At 50.1% G+C, this 25,889-nt stretch overlaps 2 protein-coding genes and 3 pseudogenes across 8 annotated transcripts in view; 4 read left to right on the top strand and 1 right to left on the bottom strand.

Moving 5' to 3' along the window:
- LOC100548965 (cytochrome P450 2J2-like) overlaps window positions 1-1,065 on the top strand; it is a 7,231-nt pseudogene extending 6,166 nt beyond the window's left edge. The window contains exon 9 of the transcript XR_014885275.1: window positions 428-1,065. The product of XR_014885275.1 is annotated as a cytochrome P450 2J2-like (transcript). The remainder of the gene's footprint in view (window positions 1-427) is intronic.
- Window positions 868-25,889, bottom strand: part of HOOK1 (hook microtubule tethering protein 1) — a 53,392-nt gene continuing 28,370 nt past the window's right edge. For both annotated transcript variants that reach the window (XM_085231829.1, XM_085231828.1), the window contains 2 exons: window positions 19,542-19,718; window positions 868-19,449 (listed from right to left, as the gene is read on the bottom strand). The gene's annotated coding sequence lies outside the window, so the exon portion shown is untranslated. The remainder of the gene's footprint in view (window positions 19,450-19,541; window positions 19,719-25,889) is intronic.
- Window positions 1,213-8,751, top strand: LOC146543743 (cytochrome P450 2J2-like). 3 transcript variants are annotated; one of them, XM_085231849.1, is made up of 11 exons: window positions 1,213-1,794; window positions 1,905-1,997; window positions 2,494-2,695; window positions 3,226-3,388; window positions 3,596-3,745; window positions 4,806-4,966; window positions 5,823-5,999; window positions 6,242-6,374; window positions 6,833-7,020; window positions 7,509-7,647; window positions 8,407-8,751. In XM_085231849.1, the coding sequence occupies exons 3-11, from the start codon at window positions 2,507-2,509 to the stop codon at window positions 8,580-8,582; spliced, it is 1,476 nt and encodes a 491-aa protein (XP_085087975.1). In that variant the 5' UTR covers window positions 1,213-1,794; window positions 1,905-1,997; window positions 2,494-2,506; the 3' UTR covers window positions 8,583-8,751. The 3 variants fall into 3 exon arrangements, with proteins under 3 accessions (XP_085087975.1, XP_085087976.1, XP_085087977.1); XM_085231850.1 differs by lacking the exon at window positions 1,213-1,794 and adding an exon at window positions 1,795-1,814; XM_085231851.1 differs by lacking the exons at window positions 1,213-1,794; window positions 1,905-1,997 and adding an exon at window positions 2,017-2,262.
- LOC104912427 (cytochrome P450 2J2-like) lies at window positions 11,252-17,133 on the top strand (annotated as a pseudogene). Its single transcript, XR_014885276.1, has 9 exons — window positions 11,252-11,671; window positions 12,210-12,372; window positions 12,585-12,734; window positions 13,203-13,363; window positions 13,886-14,062; window positions 14,306-14,438; window positions 14,896-15,083; window positions 15,542-15,680; window positions 16,454-17,133. The product of XR_014885276.1 is annotated as a cytochrome P450 2J2-like (transcript).
- LOC100547794 (cytochrome P450 2J2-like) lies at window positions 18,624-25,889 on the top strand (annotated as a pseudogene). Its single transcript, XR_014885277.1, has 9 exons — window positions 18,624-18,813; window positions 19,317-19,479; window positions 19,696-19,845; window positions 21,348-21,508; window positions 22,235-22,411; window positions 22,667-22,799; window positions 24,000-24,187; window positions 24,424-24,562; window positions 25,306-25,889. The product of XR_014885277.1 is annotated as a cytochrome P450 2J2-like (transcript).

Genomic DNA, 25,889 nt, shown 5'->3' with positions numbered 1-25,889 from the left:
AGGTCAGTGGGCTCTGCCACCACCATCACAGGATGCCTGTCCTGGCCAGCAGCTTCCTTGCGGAGTGTGATTTTAGCATCTCTGATTTCCTGCCCAAGCATGGCATGCTTTCTCTGGTGATTTGGTTCCATTCCTTGGAGCCCAGCCAGGCACACAGGGATTACACGTGAAGCACTGCTCATCCCAGCAGTACTAGGATAGGGTAGGATAAAATGTGTGTGTATACACTGACATGCACGTGCCCTCACTGCAACACCCATCGGGAGCTCAGTTGGGACGGCAGTGCTGGTGCTGGAAATGGAAGGTGGGCAAGGGGATGCGGGCAGGGTGATGTTCCTGCAGGAGGTGTGTGCCGAGGCTTTTCCAGCAGAGAAAGCAGCTGGGCAGCCAGCAGGGCTGAATGGGCGCTGGGCGGCTGTCTCCGCAGGGAAGCGCGCCTGCCTGGGTGAGCTGCTGGCCCGCGCCGAGCTCTTCCTCTTCTTCTCGGCTCTGCTCCAGAAATTCACCTTCCAGGCTCCTCCGGACACCATCCTCGACCTCAAATTCACGATGGGCATCACCTTGGCCCCGCGGCCCTACAAGATCTGTGCAGTGCCTCGGTAGGGAGCGCGGCTGCTGTTGTCAGAGGGAGAACTCTCAGCTTTGGCACAGATGCACAGACTGAGCATTCACCAGCCACCGTGTGCCTTAGTAACAACCTCCTCACGTGTTCTGTTTCTTTCTAAGCAAATGCAGAATAATTTCTTTTTACAAGCAGATCTTGCAGACTCTGTCAGATGAGAAGGTCTATCAGTACTTGATGGGCTCGAGCTCTTCTGGGCTTGTAGTCCAGCACTGCCAGTGAATGAGGAGCTCAGGACTTTTTAAATTCCATGCTGGATGGCCGTACCTCACAGCTGTGGATCAGTACTGGCAGAGAGCAACACCTGAGCTCATCTCACTATACTGATACAAGCAGTAATTGCAATCAGTTCCTACTTAGGAAAGTAATTTGTCAAAAGAAAAATACCACAGTGCCTTGTGAAATCTCCCTCTCTTGAGCAGTAATAAATCCTGACTGAAACATTTTTGTTGTGAAGCATTTTGCAAAGTGATGACCGGCACAGCCTTTTCAGCGCTGCCTGCAGTCTCCAGCCGTGCCAGCATTTGGGGCAGCAGGGATGGGGTGCAGAGCCATGCTGAGCTGCACGGCACCAGCTCTCTCTTGGCAGAAAGGAGGGCACAGGAACAGCACAGGCCATTCATGCAGGGCTGATGAACATTCATGATCCAAGCTCTATGAGCAAGCCAGCAGGAAAACCAACAAGACCAGTGGCTGAGTTCTGCCGCACCACTGCAACTAATGCAGTGACAGACACTCGGAGGATGGCAAGTGCCATTTCTGACATCTGTTTCTAAAATAGCAGCACCTGGAGCCATAGCAAATACAGGTCCTGTCTCCTGGTGTTACCTCAGTGGTCTTCTTTTCCCTCCCCCAATCCGGAGCCCTCTCTCAGCTCTGGGCAGATAGCAGTGGGGAAGGCTGAGCTGGCACTGCAGTGCTGCCCAGGATGAAATGCAGGGGCCATGACCACGTTCAAGAGCTGATGGAGATTACACACTGCCTTGTCAGCATTTCTGCTCACCTCATGCACTTCTCATCTCTGGTCTACCAGAATGTCCCTGCAACTTCATTGCTTTCTTATCTACGCCTGGGGGACAATAAATGGCTGCAATCTTCCTTTTCTTCCGTCTTTGATTATTTAAATGGGCAGAAGACAAGAAAACATTCGCTTCAGGAGCGGAGCATCTCATGTGAGTGCAAGGGAACTTTTGTGAGTGCTTTAGAGTCCATGTTAAAGCACTGATTTAACTTTATCAGGTGAACGCAGCAGCTCCTTTCACTCACTTCCGCATCTCCGCAGCCACAGCTGACATCCCCCAAACAGAAGCAGCCCGCACCGCCCACCGCATCACGGCAGCAGCAGTTCTCAGCCGGCAGCAAAACAGCGTGCCCGGTAAAATTAATCCTCGGAAGGGAAGGGGAGGGACGGGACGGGACAGAGGGCCGGGAGCGGGGCCGGCGTCACCGCCGGGCAGGACGCGCTCGTCCCTCCTCAGCGCTCAGCGCCACCTGCGCCCTGGCGGCGGCGCCCCGTGGCAGCGGAGCCTCGGGCCGCGAGTCAGGGGCTCTGTGGGAGCTCCGTGCAGCCTTATCTCGCGTCCCTCGTGGCCCGGCTCCGTGCGGCGGGGAGGCGGTGGCCGCGAGCGGGGACCGTCACGGTGAGGGACGTGCGGGAGCCGCCGGGCTGTGGGAAGGCGGCGGTGGGAGATGGGAGCGGAGCGGGGAGCTGGCGGGGCGCTGAGGGTGGGCTGTCGTTGGCGAGATGAGAGACGCGTGGTCGCGTCGAGAAGGGCTTTGGCGAACGGCTGTGGCTGAGGCTGAGGAAGCGGCGGCCCCAAGGCGGCCCCGAGGCCGGGCCGGCCCGAGCCCGTCTGCGTTTGTGCCCGCAGCTGCGGCCGCACCATGCTGCGCTTCCTGTGGGACAGCGTCTCCCTGCAGATGCTCTTCGTCTTCCTCTTTGTCTTCCTGCTCGTCGCTGACTACATGAAGAGGAGAAAGCCGAAGGACTTCCCCCCCGGTCCTTTTGCCCTGCCATTCCTGGGAAATGTGCAGTTTATGATTGCCAAAGACCCCGTGGCTGTGGCACAGAAGGTAAGGGGCTTTTTTACATGCAGAGGGGTCTCACCCAAGCAGTGCAAACTCAACAGTGCTTAAGCTCTGTGGTCCACAGAAGGCTGTCTGGGGCTGGGTTGTAGTTCACCCTGGAATCAGAAGGCAACGTGGATGATGTTTGCCTTGGAACACAGAGCCACATCCTTTGGGCAAAGGGCATGGCACAATGCCATGGTTTCGATTGCAGCTGTAGGTGCCTCTGATGGGAAGGGTTTCTGTGGAAGGAGTTAACATCAGGAAAAGTTTTGCTCAGCTGAGTCTTGCAAAGCCTGGAAAATGCAGCCTGGAAGGTTATACCCCAACTTCAGAATAGTGATAGAAGATATCAGGAAAAAGCCTGCACACAGTCAGGCTAAAACTCATGCAATTACACTACTCCCAGTTTTTCTTCCTGTTCCAATGCAAGTGAAACTGTTCCTCACTGTGAGTGCAGGATACAGGTCTTTCCCTCTGCCAACAGAAAATTCATTGCATATCAATCATTCTTTATTTCTTTACCTCATCCCCAGTTTATTGAAAAACATGGAGACATCTTCAGCACGCAAGTGGGCAGCATGTCATTTGTGGTCGTAAATGGGCTGCCACTGATCAAGGAAGCCCTTGTGACCCAGGGAGAGAATTTCATGGATCGCCCAGAATATCCTGTGAAAACAGAACTCTTCAGCAAGTTGGGTGAGTAATCAATGGAGACACGGATCTGAAAGACACAGTCAAAGTGCTGACCAATTAAATGTGCCAGAAGGCAATGCTGTGGCTTTGCATTCTCACCGAGCAGAGTCACCAGCGTGGCTGAGCCTCCTTTATAAAGGCAGATACCCTCCTGCTTCTTCCCCTTGCTGAGAGCATCTTCCTTTGCTCACTGTGGAATGCTTCTGCCAGGGCTGGTCTTCTCCAATGGGCACCTGTGGAAGCAGCAGAGAAGGTTCACCTTGACCACCCTCCGAAACTTTGGCCTGGGGAAGAGGAGCCTGGAGGAGCGGATCCAGGAGGAGTGCCGATTCCTCACGGATGCGTTCAGGGATGAGCAGGGTGAGGACCACTTCCCTCAGCAGTTGTGCTGAAGGCAGAATCCACCTTGCACTATTTTAATTTCCGCCATGCTAGTGCCTGCTGAAAAATCATAGAACAGTAGAATCATTAAGGAAGGAAAGATCTCTATGATCATCAAGACCAACACCAACTCACCCTCAGAATGCCCACAAACCGTACCCCTCAGTGCAACATCTCTGCATTTCTTGAATGCCCTCCACCTCTGTGGGCATCGTGTTCCAATGTCTGACCTCTTCTCCTAGAAATTCTTCCTAATACCTCACCTCAACCTCCTGTGAAGCAATTTAATGCCAGTAGCTCTCATCCTGTCACTGACAGCTGGGAGGAGAGATCGACACGCAGCTTGCCACGACCTCCTTTCAGGGAGTTCTGGAGAGCAGTGATTTCTCCACTGAAACTCCTACAAACTGAGCAACCTCAGTTCTCTCAGCTGGCCATCAGAGTTGTGTTCCAGACCCTTCACAGGGCCTCAATGTCTTTCTTGAAGAGAGGGGCCCAAAACTCAACTCAGCACTTGAGGTAAGCCTCACCAGTGTCAAGAACAGTGGGAAGATTGCCACCCTGCTCCTGCTGACTACACTGTAGCTGACACAAGCTAGGATGCCCTTTGCCGCCTTGGCTACGTGGCACTACTGGCTCACCTTCAGCCAGCTGCCAACTAACACACCACCATTTCTCTTCATCTCACAAGCAATGCTGGTAATGTGCCAGCATCCCAGACTCCCTCTACAGGTGTTTTGCCTTCAGATTAACTGATAGACACAGCTGTGTAACAGTATTCTTACCCCACCTTTGTCCTCTTGCTGAATTTGAGACCTCGAGGAAATATCATGGACCTATCAGTATCAATGTTGTTTTCTCTTCTGAGTCATTTCCGATCTTTCTTTCCAAAGTAAACAAGCATCTCCAAGAAGGAGGTTTTCCCACTGAAAACCACTCATTTCACTTGTTGACTATTTTCCATTTGATGATGGTGCTTTCTTCCCTTTGTTTCTGTGGAGTCAAGAAGAGAATTGATTGTTCCCTTTTCCATCTCCAGGAAATCCTTTCAACCCTCACCTTAAAATCAACAATGCTGTTTCAAACATCATCTGCTCCGTCACCTTTGGCAATCGGTTTGAATACCATGATGAGGACTTCCAAAGCTTGCTGCGGATGATGGATGAGACTGTTACCCTCCAAGGGAAGATAATGAGCCAGGTACAGCCCACCATGCCCACTTTTTCCTTTCAGTCAGACTGACCTCCCCGACACACGTCAGTCCCTCGGATTGTGTTGCTGTCCCCAGAGAGCAGATTTCTGCACTGCACCTCTGCTCTCTGTGACGAGGTGCAGGCTGACACGAGGCCTCCCGTTCATCTTCTCCATTTTGAACAAACCATGGGACTTCAGCACTCCTCATATATTTGCCCTGCAAAAGCATCTTCATAGCACTCCTCTGGATGCTCTCTGATCATTTTAAATCCTTATATATTGCAGCAAACAAAACTGCACACACTACTCAAAGGGGGGCCATCACCAAGCGCAGGGGATGGTCAAGCCCAGAGTTTTCTCCCTGCTCTGCAACCATGAGATTTCCCTTGGTGCTTCCCACAGCTGTGTGGTGGCTCTCCATTGCTGCATGTGACCTTGTGAAGAAGCAGTCCCCCTTGATTCCAAAGCCAGGCTGTCCCCTGCTGGTTTACCAGTGCCTTTGGAAGAAACTGAATACAGCAGAGGGTTTGGTCAGGTCCCTAGGAGAGGTTATGGGAAGGGCAAACGCTCAGGTAACTTCTTTCAGCCAAATTTTCAGGCTGTGCAACATTCATGTTCCCCTCTTTCCCACCTCATCACCCCTCATGATTTCTGAGTGCCAAGCTCCCTGCTGTGACTGAGGAACGCACTAGTCTCTCTCGCCATGGAGATACCAATCCTTTCTCATCCTCTTCTGGACAGAAGATTATTCCATCTATTCCAGCAATGAAGGGTTGTGGCTTTCCATGCTATTCAAGTCTTTAAAACAGAAGTGATTTTTCAGCGTGTTCTTGAATTTGCTCATCTCTCTTTCTTTCCAAAGCTGTATACAATTTTTCCGTCCGTAATAAAATACTTCCCTGGATCCCACCAAACCATTTTGAAAAATGGGAGGCTCATGAAGAGTTTTGTGTGTGAGAAGATCAGCAAACATAAGGAAGACCTGAACCCCTCAGAGAGCCAAGACTTCATCGACAGCTACCTGCAGGAGATGGCCAAGGTCAGCAGTGTGGAGCAAACGCTTCCTCAGTGGGGACTGGAGATCAGGAGGACTGAGAAACAAACCAGATCCTACCTGAGCTGCTGGTGTGTCCATTTGTGAGCTCAGGATGGACATCAGGTTTGGGGTATCCATTGGAGGGTTGAGAATGCAGCTTCTACCAAAAGCCTTGGGGCAGAACTGTGTGGGGTTTTGAGGAAGTCCTTGCTGCTCGTGTGGCACTAACACCTGATTTTCTGAAGCCTGATGGCAGGGAATTCCATGAGGAAAACCTGATAGAGTGCACTCTCGACCTGTTTTTTGCTGGGACTGAAACAACCTCCACAACCATCCGCTGGGCCCTGCTGTTTATGGCCGTATATCCAGAAATTCAAGGTACAAGTAGCAGCATTGCTATCCATTTCCTATTTTTAGCTCTCGTAGCTTGGTGAGAGTTTATCCTTGTTGAAAGAAAAAAGTGGAAATACTCTGTTTTCTGACAGATTTGGTGCAAGTATTGGTTTTGTTTTCAAGTGTCTACCTTCAATGTTTTAAAACGTGTCCTAGTGATTTTGTTGTTCTTTTTCATGGGACAAAGAGGCAAATGTGCCCATATGCCCCACAAGCACTGGAGACCACTGTGGGCTGTCCAGCAACGGCAACAGGGGCTTTGCAAGGGCCCATTAAATGTCTGGAGAGATGAACATGCAGAGAGGTGCCACAAGTGCACACAAGGTGGCACACGATTGCCCTTGGATGGTCCTTGGGGGACCCTCACAGCAAACATGTCGTGGTGTCCCCAGGGCTTCCACGGCTTTGCTGCACCACAGCTGATCCCTGCTCTTTCCAAACAGCCCGTGTGCAAGCCGAGATCGATGCTGTCATTGGGCAGTGCCGGCAGCCAGCCCTGGAGGACAGGAACAACATGCCCTACACCAACGCCGTCATCCATGAAGTGCAGAGGAAAAGCAACATCCTCCCTTTCAACGTGCCTAGAGAGGCAGTGAAGGACACAGTCCTGGCTGGTTTCCGGGTGCCCAAGGTGAGCCCAATTTGGATCAGTGAGGTCTGAGCAGGAGACTTCCATCTCCCCGTTGCTGCAGGGACAGAGCTGCAGCATTGCTGCCCCTCCCAGAGGTCACTGCTGTGGATCATGTTGTGTTGCTCACCCAGCACTGCTCTCCAGCACACTGCATTCTCCATGCCCAGGATGAATGCCATGAGGTGCTGCATCCGTGCGTAGCAGGGACGGACAGAGCCCTCAGCATGCAGCTTTTTCTCAGATGAATTTTTAGGAATAGTTATGAGAGTTATGAGTTATGAGTTCATCAGAGAAATGTGTGGATATATACACACTGCATATTGAAGTAGTCAAGAAGAAGGCAAACATGGCTGCATTAAATGAATGGAACACAGGCTTGTCGTATTTGACTATGGATGCTATTCATGGCAGGCACATTGAAGGGTAATAATCCCCCTCATGATGACTGTGACAGTGAGTGCAAAGTGATTTTCTTTCTCTTGTCTCAGGGCTCTGTTTTGATTGCAAATCTATCCTCTGTGATGTATGACAAGAAGGAGTGGGAAACCCCTCACAGTTTTAACCCCGGGCATTTCCTGAAGGACGGTCAGTTCAGGAAAAGGGAGGCGTTTATGCCATTTTCAATAGGTAAGATCTGTTGCAGTTTGATGCTTCTGTGCTGAAGCACTAGGATGGGGCTTGCAGGTGCACAATGGAGACCCTGAGCAAACTAGCGATGGAAAATGCAGACCTTGCTTCAGAACGGGGAAGTGCTACTTGCCCACTGCCCTTATCAGTGCAAACTAGACCCTTCCTTAGCAATGACTATGCAGGCACCTCAAAGAACCACCTCCACCACCTCTTAGGCCTTTCTTCACAAACACGGGAGACTACAGAAATGCCCCAGAAATGCATTCGGAACTGCAAGAGCAGTGCTCTGTGCTGCTGGTCCAACACAACTTACTTCAATGGGCTCTGCCACCACCACCACAGAGTGTCCTGTTCTGTCTAGTAGCTTCCTTGTGCAGAGTGATTTTAGCATCTCTGATTTCCTGCCCAAGCATGGCACACTTTCTCTGGTGATGTGGTTCCATTCCTTGGAGCCCAGCCAGGCACACAGGGATTACACATGAAGCACTGCTCATCCCAGCAGGGGAGAGTAAACTGTGTGCATATACATTGACATGCACGTGCCCTCACTGCATCACCCAGCTGGGGGCAGATCGTGCTACACCTCTATGAGGAACTCAGCTGGGATGGCAGTCCTGGTGCTGGAAATGGAAGGTGGGCAAGGGGATGCGGGCAGGGTGATGTTCCTGCAGGAGGTGTGTGCCGAGGCTTTTCCAGCAGAGAAAGCAGCTGGGCAGCCAGCAGGGCTGAATGGGCGCTGGGCGGCTGTCTCCGCAGGGAAGCGCGCCTGCCTGGGTGAGCTGCTGGCCCGCGCCGAGCTCTTCCTCTTCTTCACGGCTCTGCTCCAGAAATTCACCTTCCAGGCTCCCCCGGACACCATCCTCGACCTCAAATTCACACAGGGCATGACCTTGGCCCCGCGGCCCTACAAGATCTGTGCAGTGCCTCGGTAGGGAGCGCGGCTGCTGTTGTCAGAGGGAGAACTCTCAGCTTTGGCACAGATGCACAGACTGAACCTCTGTGTACCTCTCACCTTTGGCCTACTTGAATTTCCCTGCTTCTTTATTGCTTACTTATTTACCTGTACTGCTTCATGGGCAACAATAAATGTTTGCAGTCTTCCTTTTCTTCCTCTTTGTTGTTTTACACAAGCAGAAGACATGGTATAACAAATCAGGAAAGGAAGGTAAGAGACTGGCGTGGCTGAACTGGGACCTTCTGGTCAAACTGAAGAGTAAGAAGAAAATGCACAACAGTGGAAATAAGGACAGGTATCATGGGATGATTATAAGGAAGCTGCTTGGCTGTGTAGGTGTAGGGTCATAAAAGCCAAGGCCTAGCTTAATCTGAACTTGGCTAAGGATGTCAAAAAGCACAAGAAAGGCTTCTATATGTACCTCAAGTAGAAAAGGAAAGTCCAGCTAGGTGTAACCCCCCTGTGTCAGTGAGTGACACAGGCAGGCTGGTAACAACAGAGAAGGAGAAGGCTGAGGTACTTAATTTTTTTGCCCCAGTCTTCCTGATAACTGCTCACCACACAGCCCTCAAACATTTTGTTTGGAAGGAGGGGATCAGGGAAGCAACATCCCTCCCACTGTAAGTGAAAATCAGATTCATGACCAACTGATGAACCTGAACATCCTCAAGTCCATGGGCCCCAATGAGATGCATCCCAGAGTCTGAAGGGAGCTGGCTGATGTAGCTGCCAAGCCACTCTCTATGATACTTGAAAAGTCATAGCAATCAGGTGAAGTCCCTGGTGAGTGGAAAAAAAGATAACATCATACCCATTTTTACAAAAGGTTGAAAAGATGATCTAGGAAACTATTGGTGTATCAATCTCACCTCTGTGCTGGGGAAGATCCTGGAACAGATCCTCCTGGAAGCCATGCTAACGCACATGGAAGGCAGGGAGCTGATACTGGAGAACCAGCATGGCTTCACCTGCTTAACAAACCTAGTTGCCTTCTATGATGGTGTCACTGCATCAGTGGACAAGTGAGGAGCCACTGATGTCATCTAGCTCAAATTCAGTAAGGCCTTTGACATGGAACCCCACAACATCCTTCTCTCCAAATTGGAAAGATATGGATTTGATGGGTGGTCTGCTCGATGGACAAAGAACTGGCTGCAGCTGAGTCAGAGAGTGGTGGTCAATGGCGCAATGTCTGGATGGAGATTGGTGACAAGTGGTGTCTCCGAGGGCTTGATGCTGGGGCTGATACTCGTTCATCACTGACATTGACAGTGGGATTAAATGCACCCTCAGCAAGTTTGCTGATACCAGCAAGCTGTGGGGTGCAGCTGACACACCAGAGGGATGGGATGCCTTTCAGAGGGACCTAGACAGGCTGAGCAGTGGGCCCAGGTGAACTGCTGCATGCAGTAGTGTAAAGGCACTTCAGCTGTGCTTTCTGACACACCATCTTACTAGAGTGGGCCTCCCTCAAACCTCTGGAAGAACTGTGAAGTTTTCTCCCATTGGTTCCTAGAGGGACATGAGAGGGTTTTGTATATGAGGTTGGCAACATTACCTCCTCTGAGGATTCCCAGAAGAACGTAGGTAGGACAGTTCAGAGGTTTTTCCCCACAATCTCCTGGCCTGACAGCAACTCTAAGCCTTTCTCTATCCTGCCGCAGTTGACATTCTTCCCCCATCAAAACTAGTATAAAGCCTCAGACTACTCACTCTCCCCTAGCAAACCTCATTGCATCCTATCCCCCTTCCTATCTAGTGTAAAGCACTGAAATGGGACTCAAAGGCCTGATAGCAGCCTTTCAGTGTCTAAAGAGGAGCTACAGGAAAGGAGAAACTCCTCAGCAGGGCCTGTGGTGACAGCAAAAGGGGAAATGGCTTCAAGCTCAAAAAGGGCTAGATTTAGGTTAGATACAAGAAAAAAACCATTTATAACAAGAGTGATGAGGCACTGGAACAGCTTACATAGTGATGATGTTGATGCCATATCCCTGGAGACTTTCAAGGCAAGGCTGGATCAGCCCTGGACAACATGACCTAGCTGTGGTGTCCCTGTGCATTGCAGGGCAGTTGGACTAGATGGCCTTTCAAGGTCCACTTCCAAGTCTACAGATTCTATGATTCTAGGATAATGTTCACTTTAAGAGTGGAGCATCTCACGTGAGTGCAAGGGAACTTTTCTGAGTGCTTTAGAGTCCATGATGGAGCAGTGACTGAACTTGTGAAGGTTGATCAGGTGAACGCAGCAGCTCCTTTCACTCACTTCCGCATCTCCGCAGTCACAGCTGCCGTCCCCCAAACAGAAGCAGCCCGCACCGCCCACCGCATCACGAGTGCGGGCTGCGGCCGCGCGGCGCGACGGGAACGCGGCAGTTGTCAGCCGGCAGCAGAACAAATCCTCGAAGGGGCCGGGACGGGAGCGGGGCCGGTGTCACCGCCGGGCAGGACGCGCTCGTCCCTCCTCAGCGCTCAGCGCCACCTGCGCCCTGGCGGCGGCGCCCCGTGGCAGCGGAGCCTCGGGCCGCGAGTCAGGGGCTCTGTGGGAGCTCCTTGCAGCCTTATCTCGCGTCCCTCGTGGCCCGGCTCCGTGCGGCGGGGAGGCGGTGGCCGCGAGCGGGGACCGTCACGGTGAGGGACGTGCGGGAGCCGCCGGGCTGTGGGAAGGCGGCGGTGGGAGATGGGAGCGGAGCGGGGAGCTGGCGGGGCGCTGAGGGTGGGCTGTCGTTGGCGAGATGAGAGACGCGTGGTCGCGTCGAGAAGGGCTTTGGCGAACGGCTGTGGCTGAGGCTGTGGCTGAGGAAGCGGCGGCCCCAAGGCGGCCCCGAGGCCGGGCCGGCCCGAGCCCGTCTGCGTTTGTGCCCGCAGCTGCGGCCGCACCATGCTGCGCTTCCTGTGGGACAGCGTCTCCCTGCAGATGCTCTTCGTCTTCCTCTTTGTCTTCCTGCTCGTCGCTGACTACATGAAGAGGAGAAAGCCGAAGGACTTCCCCCCGGTCCTTTTGCCCTGCCGTTCCTGGGAAACGTGCAATTTTTGTTTGCCAGAGACCTCTTGGCTGCAACACAGAAGGTAAGGGGATTTTAAGTGTCTTGAAGGGACTCGCCCAACCCAATCACATTAAATCCAATGGCCCACAGAGAGCTTTCCACGAGTGGGAAAGAGATCGGCCCATGTTTAGTTGCAACATGGATGAGGTTTGGTTTGGAGTAAAGAGCTGCATCCTTTGGGCAAAGGGCATGTGACAGTGCCATGATTTCATCTGCAGCTGTAGGTGAGTCTAACAGGAAAACTTTTTGGGAAGGAAGTTAAACAATTGCTGGAAAGTCCTTCTCAGTTGAGTCTTGCAAAATCTGAAGAATGCAGCCTGTAAGGCTTCACAGCAACTCCTGAAATCTGGTTTAGGAAATGACTGTGTGCAATCAAGCCAACATCCTTGCACTTGTGCAACCACATCTCTCTCAGGCTCAGCTTGCCCTGTCTCGATTGCAAGTCTGCCTGTCCTTCCCTGTGGGTGGACGATGCCAGGACATGCATTCTTTCTTCAGAAAACGTCATTGCAAACCAATCACCATTTATTTATTTATTCATTTACTTACTCCTTGCACAGCTTACTGAAAAACTTGGGGATATCTACAGTTTGCAAGCAGGCAGCCAGTCATTTGTGATCGTAAATGGACTTCCACTGATCAAGGAAGCTCTTGTGACTCAGGGAGAGGACTTCATGGATCGCCCTGAAATTCCTCTCGACACAGATATCTTCAGTAAATTGGGTGAGCTATCTATTTAAATTCATATCTGAAATGTGCTGTTAATGTGTTTCAAATATACCAGAATGGAAGCTGGAGACAATGCCATGGCTTGACACTCATGGTGAGCAGAGTCACCAGCATGCTTGAGCTCCTTTTATCAAGGCTGATACCCTCCATCTTCTTTCCCTTGCTGAGGACATCTTCCTTTGCTCACTGTGGAATGCTTTTGCCAGGGCTAATCTCCTCCAATGGGCACCTGTGGAAACAGCAGAGAAGGTTCACCTTGACCACCCTCCGAAACTTTGGCCTGGGGAAGAGGAGCCTGGAGGAGCGGATCCAGGAGGAGTGCCGATTCCTCACAGATGCATTCAGGGATGAGCAGGGTGAGGACCACTTCCCTCAGCAGTTGCACTGGAGGCAGAATCTATCTTGGACTGTTTTCATTTCCCTCATGCTAGTGCCTGCTGAAAAATACCTCATCTTACAGGGAATGCTAGCAACCTGCCTGCATCCCAGATTCTTTCTACAGGTGTTTTGTCCTCATATTAACTGATAGTTGCATCTAAGTTACGCTCAAAACAGTATTCTTTGCCCACCTTTGGCTTATCACTCCATTTGAAACTTTTAGAACATTCCTTGGGGCTGTTGACACCAATGTTCCCAGTTAATTCCAGTAGTGTTTGCAATGATTCCACATCTTCCTTTCTAATGAAACCAACCATCTCCAAGAATGTGCCCACTGAGGGCCACTCATTTCCCTTGTTGAATATTTTCCACTGATGATGGTGCTTTCTTCCCTTTTTTTCTGTGGACATGGGTAGAAAATTGATTGTTCCCTTTTCCTTCTCCAGGAAATCCTTTCAACCCCCACCTTAAAATCAACAATGCTGTTTCAAACATCATCTGCTCCGTCACCTTTGGCAATCGGTTTGAATACCATGATGAGACCTTCCAAAACTTGCTGCGGCTGATGGATCAGACTGTTACCCTCCATGAGAGCATAATGAGCCAGGTACAGCCCTCCTCCTCCTGATGAACAAACCAAAGGACCTCATCTGATCCTCATACACGTTGGCTTGTAGACGCTTCAGCACTGACACTCCTTTGAACACTCATTGACAGTTTTATATCCTTTTTATATTGTAGACGCCAAAATCTCTCAAGGAGAGGTTTTGGGAAGAAGCAACACTGAACAAATCACTGAACAAATTCCTACATACACAGTGTATATCAGTCAGTAATTTCTTTCAGCCGTATTTTCAAGCTATGCAATGCTCACATTGCTTTCTTTCCCCCCCCATCACTGCTCCTAACCACTGAGTGCCAAGCTTCCTGCTGTGACTCAGGAACGCACTAGTCACTCCATTGTGAAATGGAGATAGCAATCCTTTGTCATGCTCCTCTGGAGATAGATAAGTTAATTCCATCTACTCCAGCATTATAGGGCAGTGGCTTTGCAGGTTTTTCAAGTCTAGAAAACAGGAGGGGATTTCTGTCCTTTATTCAATTTACTCTTCTCTTTTTCTATCCAAAGCTGTACAATGCTTTCCCCTCCGTAATAAAGTACTTCCCTGGATCCCACCAAACCATATTTAAAAACTGGAGGCTGATGAAAGGCTTTGTGAAAGAGAAGATCAGCAAACACAAGGAAGACCTGAACCCATTAGAGAGCCGAGACTTCATTGACAGCTACCTGCAGGAAATGACCAAGGTCAGCAGTGTGAAGCAAGCTGTTCCTCAGTGGGGACTGGAGGTCAGGAGGGCTGAGAAGCAAACCAAATTCTCCACCTGAGCTGTTGGTGTGTCCATTTGTGAGCTCAGGATGGGCATTAGTTTGGGGCATCCACTGGAGGAATGAGGAAACAGCTTCTGCCAAAAGCGTTGATGCAGAACTGTGTGGGGTGTTGAGGAAGTCCTCGCTATTCATGTGACACTAATACTTGATTTTCTTAAGCCCAGTGGCAGGGAATTCCATGAGGATAACCTGGTGGCATGCACTCTTGACCTACTGTTTGCTGGGACTGAGACCACTTCCACAACCATCCGCTGGGCCCTGCTCTATATGGCCGTGTATCCGGAAATTCAAGGTACAAGTAGCAGCAGGGCTGTGCTTTTCCTGTTTTTAAACCTTGGTGAGACACTCCTTTTGGGTGAAAGGAAAAACAGGAATCCCTCTGTACTCGTACAAATGAGAACAAATGCTTTCTTCTGTATTCAAGCACACATCTAAGCTGTTTTAAAACTTTCCCTGGTAATTCTGTAATGCTTTAATCTGGGACCAAGAACCAAACACAGACACTTCCCCCACAAGCACTGGAGATCCCTGAGGGCTTTATAGCAGAAGCTAAAGAGGCTTTGAAGGGAACATAGGGTCCCTTCAGCAGCTTGAGTGATGAACGTGCAGAGAAGTACCATGAGTATCCTGGTGGCATATGATTGACCTGGGATGGTCCTTTGAAGACTCGCATAGCAAAAAGTTCATGGTGTCCCCAGGCGATTCATGGCTTTGATGCACCATAGCTGATCCCTGCTCTTTCCAAACAGCCCGTGTGCAAGCCGAGATCGATGCTGTCATTGGGCAGTGCCGGCAGCCAGCCCTGGAGGACAGGAACAACATGCCCTACACCAACGCTGTCATCCATGAAGTGCAGAGGAAAAGCAACATCATCCCTTTCAACGTGCCTAGAGAAGCGGTGAAGGACACAGTCCTGGCTGGTTTCCGGGTGCCCAAGGTAACACCAATCCCTAGCACTGAGTCGTTAAGAGGAGACTCCATTTCCCCATTCCTGCTGGGAGAAAAATGCAGATCGCTGCCCCTTAAAGAGGTCACTCCTGTGGATCATACTTTCCTGTCCCAAAACCACTTTCCAGCACACTGCATCCTCAGTGTCCAGAATGAAAACCATGAGGTGAGGCATTCATACACATCCTCAAGGAATAGAGCCCTCCTCATGCAGACTTTTCTTAGAGGAACTTTAGACAAAAAGATGCTGATGAGAGAAAAGTGCAGGTGTATCTTGATCAAACAACCAAGAAGTAGGAAAATATGGCCAGGCAAAAAAAAGAGGAACACGTGCTTGTGACAAATTTGACTATGGATGATCTTCATGGCAAGCAAAGGGAACATTAAAATGCTCTCTTGGTGCAGTGGCAGAGAGAGTGCAAAGTGATTTTCTTTCTGTTGTCTCAGGGCACTATTTTGATCTCAAATCTAACCTCTGTGATGTTTGACAAGAAGGAATGGGAAACCCCTCACAGTTTTAACCCTGGGCATTTCCTGAAGGACGGTCAGTTCTGGAAAAGGGAGGCGTTTATGCCATTTTCTATAGGTAAGATTGGATCAGTTTACTGCAATTTGGTGCTTCTGTGCTGAAGCACTGGCATGGAGCATCCAACTGCACAATGGAGACCCTGAGCAAACTAGTGATGGAAACAGCAGGCAGTGGCTGCACCCATGGGAGGCACCGCTTGCCTACTGCCCATAACAGTGCAAACTAGACCCTTCCTTAGCAATGACTATGCAGCCACCTCAAAGCACCACTCCCATCTCTTAGGCCTTTATTCACAAACACAGGAGCCTAGAAAAATGCTGCAGACCCCAAAAATGCATTCAGCAAGGTGAGAGGAGTGCTCTGTGCTCCCAGTCCCACACAGCTGAGGTCAATGGGCTCCGCCACCACCACCATAGGGTGCCCTGTTCTGGCCAGCAGCTTCCTTGTGCAGAGTGATTTTAGCATCTCCAATTTCCTGCCCAAGCATAGCACGCTTTCTCTGGTGATGTGGTTCCATTCCTTGGAGCCCAGCCAGGCACACAGGGATTACACATGAAGCACTGCTCATCTCAGCAGGGGAGAGTAAAATGTGTGCATATACATTGACATGCACGTGCCCTCACTGCATCACCCAGCTGGGGGCAGATCGTGCTACACCTCTATGAGGAACTCAGCTGGGATGGCAGTCCTGGTGCTGGAAATGGAAGGTGGGCAAGGGGATGCGGGCAGGGTGATGTTCCTGCAGGAGGTGTGTGCCGAGGCTTTTCCAGCAGAGAAAGCAGCTGGGCAGCCAGCAGGGCTGAATGGGCGCTGGGCGGCTGTCTCCGCAGGGAAGCGCGCCTGCCTGGGTGAGCTGCTGGCCCGCGCCGAGCTCTTCCTCTTCTTCACGGCTCTGCTCCAGAAATTCACCTTCCAGGCTCCCCCAGACACCATCCTCGACTTCAAATTCACGATTGGCATCACCTTGGCCCCGCAGCCCTACAAGGTCTGTGCAGTGCCTCGGTAGGGAGTGTGGCCACCGTTTTTGAGAGGGGAACTTCTCGGCTTTCGAGCAGTTCCACAGACTGAACCCTGTCCGGCTGCTGTGGAGTCATCAGCAGTTTTATTTCTTTCAAAGCAATTACGAAATCACTTCATTTTAGAAGCAGATCTTGCACACAGTATTGGGTGAGGAAGACAATTGGTATTGGATGGGCTGGGGTACTTTTGGGCTTGCAGCAAAGCACTATCAATGAATGAGGAACTCAGGACATTATTAATTCTATGCTGGATGGCCGTACTTCATAGCAGTAAGAAAATCTGCACTGTTAGAGATTGCCTTTCTTGGGCTGTAGCCCAGATCTGTCAGAACACAGTAGCAGCCCTTGCAGTACAACATTAATACCAGTAGCAGTGAGAAACATTTTTTTAACTTTGATCTCTGGAAAATAATTTGTAAGAAATAAAATACAAGCATAACTTATATCTTCTCTCATTCTACTACATCAATAAATGATTACTAAACATCAAATTGTGGCTCTGCCCCATCCTCTACTTCTCTATGTCAGACAAGTGGCTGGAAGACAACAGGGCAAAAGTGATATGTCTGATGCTCAGGGCTCCTGTTTTACAGATTTGTAATGCAGAGATGAGAGAACATGGCCTGGGAACCAAACAAACCCACCGATACAATGCAGGAACCCTGACAGCTTCCTTCTGGATGCAGGATGAGCCCTTCATGACCCTGCTCTAACCAAATCCTGGCACTGGCTGCCATGCAGTTACCACTGCTGTCCTCTTCTCCTGCTCCCACTGAGGGTCTTCCACACCTTCCCTAAAAAAATGGGGAAGTTCAATTGACATTCCAGACCTTATGTTCCTTCTTTTCCTTCCTTTCCTTCTTTAGAAAAGCAAAAAGGGAATGACAGAACTTCTCACCGGCTGCTTCAATTCTCTTTTAACAGACACAAAATATCTGCAGACTTTATTCACATATGTGAATATATCTAATGCCGTTCCAGATTCCACAGTGGCTTCTCTCGACTTCTGCTCTCTCGTGCAGGTCTGATCTCTGGTGCATGGAAACAACTCTTTTATTAGCACTGCGTGAGCAAACAAGTACTAATCACTTCCCTTTTATTTTACGCTCAATTGCTTCCTTATCTACTCACACAGCATCATGGGAGGGAACAAATGGTTGCAGTCTTCCTATTCTTTTCTTCCGCACTGATTTCTCAACAAGGCAAAAGCCGTGAAGATCTTTATCTTAAGAGCAGAGCATGCCACGTGAGTACAAGAGAACGCTTCAGGTTCCACGAAACGGTTGAACTTATTAACGTTGATCATAGGACCGCAGCAGCTTCGCTGCGCAACGGCACTCGGGCGCCTCCGAGCTGCACCTTCATCCCGAAAAACCCATTGGCTGCAGCTGCCGTCCCCCAAACAGAAGCAGCCCGCACCGCCCACCGCATCACGAGTGCGGGCTGCGGCCGCGCGGCGCGACAGGAACGCGGCAGTTGTCAGCCGGCAGCAGAACAAATCCTCGAAGGGGCCGGGACGGGAGCGGGGCCGGTGTCACCGCCGGGCAGGACGCGCTCGTCCCTCCTCAGCGCTCAGCGCCACCTGCGCCCTGGCGGCGGCGCCCCGTGGCAGCGGAGCCTCGGGCCGCGAGTCAGGGGCTCTGTGGGAGCTCCGTGCAGCCTTATCTCGCGTCCTTCGTGGCCCGGCTCCGTCCGGCGGGGAGGCGGTGGCCGCGAGCGGGGACCGTCACGGTGAGGGACGTGCGGGAGCCGCCGGGCTGTGGGAAGGCGGCGGTGGGAGATGGGAGCGGAGCGGGGCGCTGGCGGGGCGCTGAGGGTGGGCTGTCGTTGGCGAGATGAGAGACGCGTGGTCGCGTCGAGAAGGGCTTTGGCGAACGGCTGTGGCTGAGGCTGAGGCTGAGGAAGCGGCGGCCCCAAGGCGGCCCCGAAGCCGGGCCGGCCCGAGCCCGTCTGCGTTTGTGCCCGCAGCTGCGGCCGCACCATGCTGCGCTTCCTGTGGGACAGCGTCTCCCTGCAGATGCTCTTCGTCTTCCTCTTTGTCTTCCTGCTCGTCGCTGACTACATGAAGAGGAGAAAGCCGAAGGACTTTCCCCCCCGGTCCTTTTGCCCTGCCATTCCTAGGAAATGTGCAATTTTTGTTTGCCAAAGACCCCCTGGCCACAACACAGAAGGTAAGGGGACTTTCAGCATGGTGAGGGGACCCACCCAACCCAATCACATTAAATCCAATGGCTCATAGAGACCTTTCCACGAGTGGGAAGTAGGTTGGCCCTTGATCAGCTGCAACTTTGATAAGGTTTGGCTTGGAATACAGAGCCACATCCTTTGGGCAAAGGGCATGGGACAGTGCCATGACTTCCACTGCATCCATACGGGGGTGTGAAGACAAGGGTGACTGGAAAGGGAGTTAACAGCTGAAAACTCTTGCTCACCTGAGTATTGCAAAGCCTCAAAAATGCAACCTGGAATGTTTTACATCTACTCCTGAACACTGATTCTGGAAACACGGAAAAAGACTGCACACAATCAAGCCAATATTTATCACATCACTCTCCCAGGTTCAGCTTGCCTTCTTTCCATTTCAAATCTCACTGTCCTTCCCTATGGGTACAGGATACCAGGAAAAAAAATCCTTGCAAATCAATCACATTTTATATATTTATCCCCTTCCCAGATTATTGAAGAACATGGAGATATCTTTAGCATGCAAGTAGGCACTCAGTCTTTTGTGATCTTAAATGGGCTGCAAATGATCAAGGAAGCCCTTCTGATCCAGGGAGAGAACTTCATGGATCGCCCAGAAATTCCTATCAACACAGAGGTTTTCAACAAATTGGGTGAGTTATCAATAGTGACACATATCTGAAACACATTGAAAGCATCGTTCTTTTGGACATACCAGGAGGAAAGCTGGGGGAAATGTTGTAGGTTCACTTTCACTCTGAACATAGCTACTTTCACAACTCCTCCTCATTTATCAAGGCATGTGTCCTCCAATTTCTTCCCCTTGCTGAGAGCATCTTCCTTTGCTCACTGTGGAATGCTTTTGCCAGGGCTGATCTCCTCCAATGGGCACCTGTGGAAGCAGCAGAGAAGGTTCACCTTGACCACCCTCCGAAACTTTGGCTTGGGGAAGAGGAGCCTGGAGGAGCGGATCCAGGAGGAGTGCCGATTCCTCACGGATGCATTCAGGGATGAGCAGGGTGAGGACCACTTCCCTCAGCAGTTGCGCTGAAGGCAGAATCCAGCTTAGAGCATTTTAATTTCCCCTATGCTAATGCCTGCTGAAAAATCGTAGAACCACAGAATCATTATGGTTGGAAACAACCTGTAAGGTCACCAAGTCCAACCCCAACCCATCCTCAGTGTGTCCACTAATCATTTCTCTCAGTGTCACAGTTCCTTTTTTTTGAGAACCTCTGGGGATGGTGACTCCATGACCTCTCTGGAATCGTATGCCAATGTCTGATCAATTGCTCTGAAAAAAAATTTTTTGTAATATCCATCCTGAACCTCCTGTGGAAAAACTTAAGGCCATTATCTCTTGTCCCATCACTGTTATTTAGGAACTTAGGCCAAACCCCACCTTGCTCCAGTTTCTTTTCAGGGAGATGTATAGGGCAATAAGGTATCACCTCAGCCTTCTCTCCTCCAGACTGAACCATCCCAGTTCCCTCTGCAGCTGGCTATCAGAGTTGTTTTCCAGACCCTTCACGGTTTCATTCCCCTTCTTAGGACATGCTCTAGGGCCTTAATGTCTTTCTTGAAGAGAGGGGCCCAAAACTCAATTCAGCACCTGTATGGGAGATGCTGAGTCATGGCCTGAACCACTAATTAAGCACCTGGGGAAAGGACCTGCTCAGCCCTGGAAGCACAGGTGAAGGCAATTCACCTGTGTGACTGGAAGGGGTGGAGTCTGGCTGCACCTCTCTTAGACCTCATTTAAGGGCTGACTGCCACTGAGGAAGGATCTCTTCTTGGAGATCTCTCCTTGGTGAAGCTTTCCTCTGTGAACCTGGAATCTTCTGCTATAGGTGAGCAATCTTTTTCCCATCCTTTATAGCAACTCTCTATTGTGCTGCTCCTTTTGTCATCACATCTTTGTTGTAAAGCCTTTCCCATTGTATTCATCTGTCCAGTTATTACAGCACCCAAGATGTGGCCTCACAAAGTATTGAGCACAGAGGGACGATCACCACCCTGCTCCTGCTGGCTACACTAGATCTGATATGAGCCCAGATGCTATTTGCATTCTCGGCCTCGTGGGCACGCTCTGGCTCACCTTCCACCAGTTGCCAACTAACACACCGGCATCTCCTTTCTCCTCATCTCATAAGCAATGCTAGCAATCTGCCAGCATCCTAGACTCCTCCTACAGGTGTTTTGCCCTCAGATTAACTGATAGATGCATCTGTGTAACACTCAAAACAGTATTCTTAGCCCACCTTTGTCTATTGCTCCTTTTGAGACCTCTGGGAAATTCCATGGGCCAGTTAACACCAATATTCTGAATTAACACCAATGATGTTTGCTCTTCTGAAGCCATTTCACATCTTCCTAGCTAAGTAAACAAGCATCTCCAAGCAGGTGCCCATTCAGGATCTTTCATTTCACTTACTGAATATTTTCCTCTGATGATGGCACTTTCTTCCCCTTGTCTGTGGAGACCAGAAGAGAATTGATTGTTCCCTTTTTCCTTCTCCAGGAAATCCTTTCAACCCCCACCTTAAAATCAACAGTGCTGTTTCAAATGTTATCTGTTCCATCACCTTTGGCAATCGGTTTGAATACCATAATGGAAACTTCCAAAACTTACTGCGGCTGATGGATGAGACTGTTATCCTCCATGGGAAAATAATGAGCCAGGTACAGCCCTCATCAATCCTCATGCGTTGGCCTTGTAGACCCTTCTCCATCTTTGTAGTACTCCTTTGGATGCTTTCTGATAGTTCTATATTTTTACATAATACAGCACCCAAAACTGCACATGTGGTTCAAAGTGAGGCCATCACCAAGTGTAGGGCTGGCCAAGCCCGGGAGCTGTTTCTCCCTGCTCTGGAACCATGAGATTTTCTTTGGTGTTTCCCACAGCTTTGTGGCCCCTCTTCTTCCCTGAAGATGTCCTGGTGCTGATGCAATCCCCAGTGATCACAAAGCTGAGCTATCCCAGCTGGTTTTCCTGTGCTTTGGGAGGTGAATACAGCAGAGGATCTGGGCAGGTCCCTAGGAGAGGTTATGGGAAGGAGCAATGCTAAGGTTTCCAAGAGCACTCATTGCCATTCCTCTTTCCATCAAGTACATCTGCCTGTAATTTATTTCTGCCACATTCTCAAGCTGTGCAATGCTGACATTGCTCTCTTTCATCACTGCTCCTGTCCTCTGAGCACCAAGCTTCTTGCTGTAACTGTGAAGAATGCAGTAATCTCTCTGACAGTGGAGATAGCAATCCTTTGTCATGCTCTTCTGGTGAGGATTTAATTCTATCTACTCCTGCACTGTAGGGTTGTGGCTTTGCAGACTTTTGAAGCCTTGAAAACAGGAGGGGTTTTCTGTCCTTTATTCAAATTTCTTTTTTTTTTTTTCTATCCAAAGCTCTACAATGCTTTTCCCTCCATTATAAAGTACTTCCCAGGATCTCACCAAACCATTTTTGAAAACTGGAGGCTCATGAAAGGTTTTGTGAAAGAGAAGATCAGCAAACACAAGGAAGACCTGAACCCATCAGAGAGCCGAGACTTCATTGACAGCTACCTGCAGGAGATGGCCAAGGTCAGCAATGTGGAGCAGGCCCTTTTTCAATGGGGACTAGAGATCAGGAGGGCTGAGAAGCAAACCAAATTCCCCACCTGAGCTGCTAGTGTGTCCATATGTGAGCTCAGGGTGGACATCAGGTTTGGGGCATCCATTGGAGTAATGAGGATGCAGAGGGCCAGCAGCTTCTGGCACAGCCCTTAAGGCGGGACTGAGTCTGATTTTGAGGAAGTTCTTGTTTTTAATGTGGCACTAACACTTGATTTTCTGAAGTCCAATGGCAGTGATTTCTGTGAGGATAACCTGGTTGCATGCACTCTCGATCTGTTTTTTGCTGGGACTGAGACAACCTCCACAACCATCCGCTGGGCCCTACTGTTTATGGCCTTATATCCAGAAATTCAAGGTACGTGTAGAACATGCACACCCCTGTAGCTATCTCTGGTAACTTGGTGGGATATTCTGTTCAGGCCAAGAGAGGAGAAAAACTTGATATGATTCAGCTAAAGCAAGTGTAGAGTTCAGCACCTGCAGAGAAATAACCACAAGCAACAGTACAGCAGTTTGGGGATGACCTACTGGCAAGGAGCTCTGCAAAGGAGGACCACAGGTCCTTCCACAAGGGATGGATAACAGGTTGGCCATCAGCCCACAGTGTGCACTTGTGGCCAAGACAGGCAATGGTATCCTGAGGTACATTTAAAAGAGTGTTGCAAGCAGATCAACAAAGGTGATCCTCCCTTCTGCTCTGCCCTGGTGATGCTACATCTGAATTAGTGTGTCCAGTTCTGGACTCCTCAGTTCAAAAAAGACAGGTGTCTCCTAGAGGAGAGACTAAGTGTCCATAGTGATGAGTGACAAAGGTGATAAAATATTTCCTTTATGAGGAAAGGTTGAGAGACTTGGCTCTATTCAGCTTAGAGAAGACTGAGAGGGGATCTAATCAATGTTTATAAACACCTAAAAAGCGTGGGAGGCAATTGCATGAGGCCGGACTCTTTTCAGAGTTATTTAGTATTGGAAATGGTGGAATGGCCAAAAATTGGAACATAGGAAGTTCAACACGAATATGCGGAAGAATTTCTTTAGAGTAGAAGTAACAGAGCACAGGAAGAGACTGCCCAGATTACTTGAGGTGTCTCCTCCTTTGCAGATACTCAGGACTTGCCTGGATGTCTACACAAATGACCTACAGTAGGGAAGATGATTAAGCAGAGGAGTTGGACTCAGTGGTCCCTACTGCTCTCTTCCAACCCTTGCAACTATGTGAATCCCTCAGTACTCTTGCAAACTAGGTACAGGGAAGTTTGGCGGTTGGTTTGTTTTTTTGCATTCAGGCTCATGCCCTTCTAATATTGTAATACCAACAGAAAAAAGGAGCAATCTCACCAACAAAGACTAGAGACCCCAGACATTCTGGCAGAGATGACAGGTGCACTGCACAGAGCTCAGGGCCTATTTAGTACCTGAAGTTGCAAGATGCCCTGGTGATACAAGATTGCCCTCTGATGATCCTTGGAGGAGCCAAACCACAAAAATGACATGGTGTCCCTAGGGGATCTATGGCTTTGCTGCACCATAGCTGATCCCTGCTCTTTCCAAACAGCCCGTGTGCAAGCCGAGATCGATGCTGTCATTGGGCAGTGCCGGCAGCCAGCCCTGGAGGACAGGAACAACATGCCCTACACCAACGCCGTCATCCATGAAGTGCAGAGGAAAGGCAACATCATCCCTTTCAGTTTGCCTAGAGAGGCAAAGAAGGACACAGTCCTGGCTGGTTTTCACCTGCCAAAGGTAATTTCACTACACCTACCTCAGACAAGTCTTTAGGAGGACATTCCTGTTTCCCAGTCCACAAAGAGACAAAGCAGCAGCATCCTCACCCCACCCAGAGATCAACCCTGAGGAAAAAATACTTGTGATGGATTTGAATACAGATGCTCTTGATGGCAAGCACACAGAAAAGTAAAAATTTCCCTCCTGTTGGCAGTGGCAGAGAGAGTGCAAAGTGATTTTCTTTCTCTTTGCAGGGCTCTATTGTAGTCCCAAATCTATCCTCTGTGATGCTTGACAAGAAGGAGTGGGAAACCCCTCACAGTTTTAACCCTGGACATTTCCTGAAGGATGGCCAGTTCTGGAAAAGGGAGGCTTTTATGCCATTTTCTATAGGTAAGATCAGCTGCAGTTCGATGCTTCTGTGCTGAAGCACTGGGATGGGGCTTCTAGCTGCACAAGGGCGACCCTGAGCAAACTAGTGATGGAAAATGCGGACATTGGCTGTATCCATTGGAGGTGCTACTTGCCCCCTGCCCATATTGGTGAAAAGCAGTCTCTTCCTTAGCAACAACCATGCAGCCACACAAAGCATCACCCCTTAGCCTTTTTTCAGGAGCACAGGAGCCTAAAAAAAATGCTGGAAACCCCAAAAATGCATTCAGCAATGCAAGAGCAGTGCTCTGTGCTCCCAGTCCCACACAGCTGAGGTCAATGGGCTCTGCCACCACCACCATGGCCAGCAGCTTCCTTGAAGAGAGTGATTTTTAGCATCTCCAATTTCCTGCCCAAGAATGACATGTTTTCTCTGTTGATTTGGTTCCATTCCTTGGAGTTCCACCGGGCACATGGGAATTGCAGGTGAAGTCGCGTTCAATCCAGCAGGGTAGGATAAAATGTGTGCGTATACATTTATATGCTTGAGCCCTCATTAAGTCACCCAGTTGGAGTCAGATCGTGCTACAGCTCCATGGGGAGCTCAGTTGGGACAGCAGTCCTGGTGCTGGAAATGGAAGGTGGGCAAGGGGATGCGGGCAGTGTGATGTTCCTGCAGGAGGTGTGTGCCGAGGCTTTTCCAGCAGAGAAAGCAGCTGGGCAGCCAGCAGGGCTGAATGGGCACTGGGCGGCTGTCTCCGCAGGGAAGCGCGCCTGCCTGGGTGAGCTGCTGGCCCGCGCCGAGCTCTTCCTCTTCTTCACGGCTCTGCTCCAGAAATTCACCTTCCAGGCTCCCCCAGACACCATCCTCGACCTCAAATTCATTCTGGGCATGACCTTGGCCCCGCGGCCCTACAAGATCTGTGCAGTGCCTCGGTAGGGAGCGCGGCCGCTGTTGTCAGAGGGAGAACTCAGCTTTGGCTGGGAGCCATAGACTGACCCCTAACCAGGCCACGGGCCACTACAACAACCACCTCAAATGTTTTTGTTTCTTTTTTTAAGTAATTGCAAAGTCACTTCTTTTTACAAGCAGATTTTACACACTGTATCAGATTAAAAAAAATTGGCCAGGGCCCTTTTTGTTCTGGCAGCCCAGCACTGTCAATGAATGAGGAACTCAGGACTTTCATAATTCCATGCATCACAGCTGTGGATCAACAGTGGAAAGGAGCTGTGACTGAAAACAGTTCCTACTTTGATCTTAGGAAAGCCATTTGTCAAAAGAAAAATACCACAGTGCCTTGTGAAATCTCCCTCTCTTGAGCAGTAATAAATCCCGACTGAAACA

Source organism: Meleagris gallopavo, chromosome 10, assembly GCF_905368555.1.
Source record: "Meleagris gallopavo chromosome 10, MGAL_WU_HG_1.1, whole genome shotgun sequence".
NCBI lineage: Eukaryota > Metazoa > Chordata > Aves > Galliformes > Phasianidae > Meleagris > Meleagris gallopavo.
This window is presented reverse-complemented; position numbering and strand designations above follow the sequence as displayed.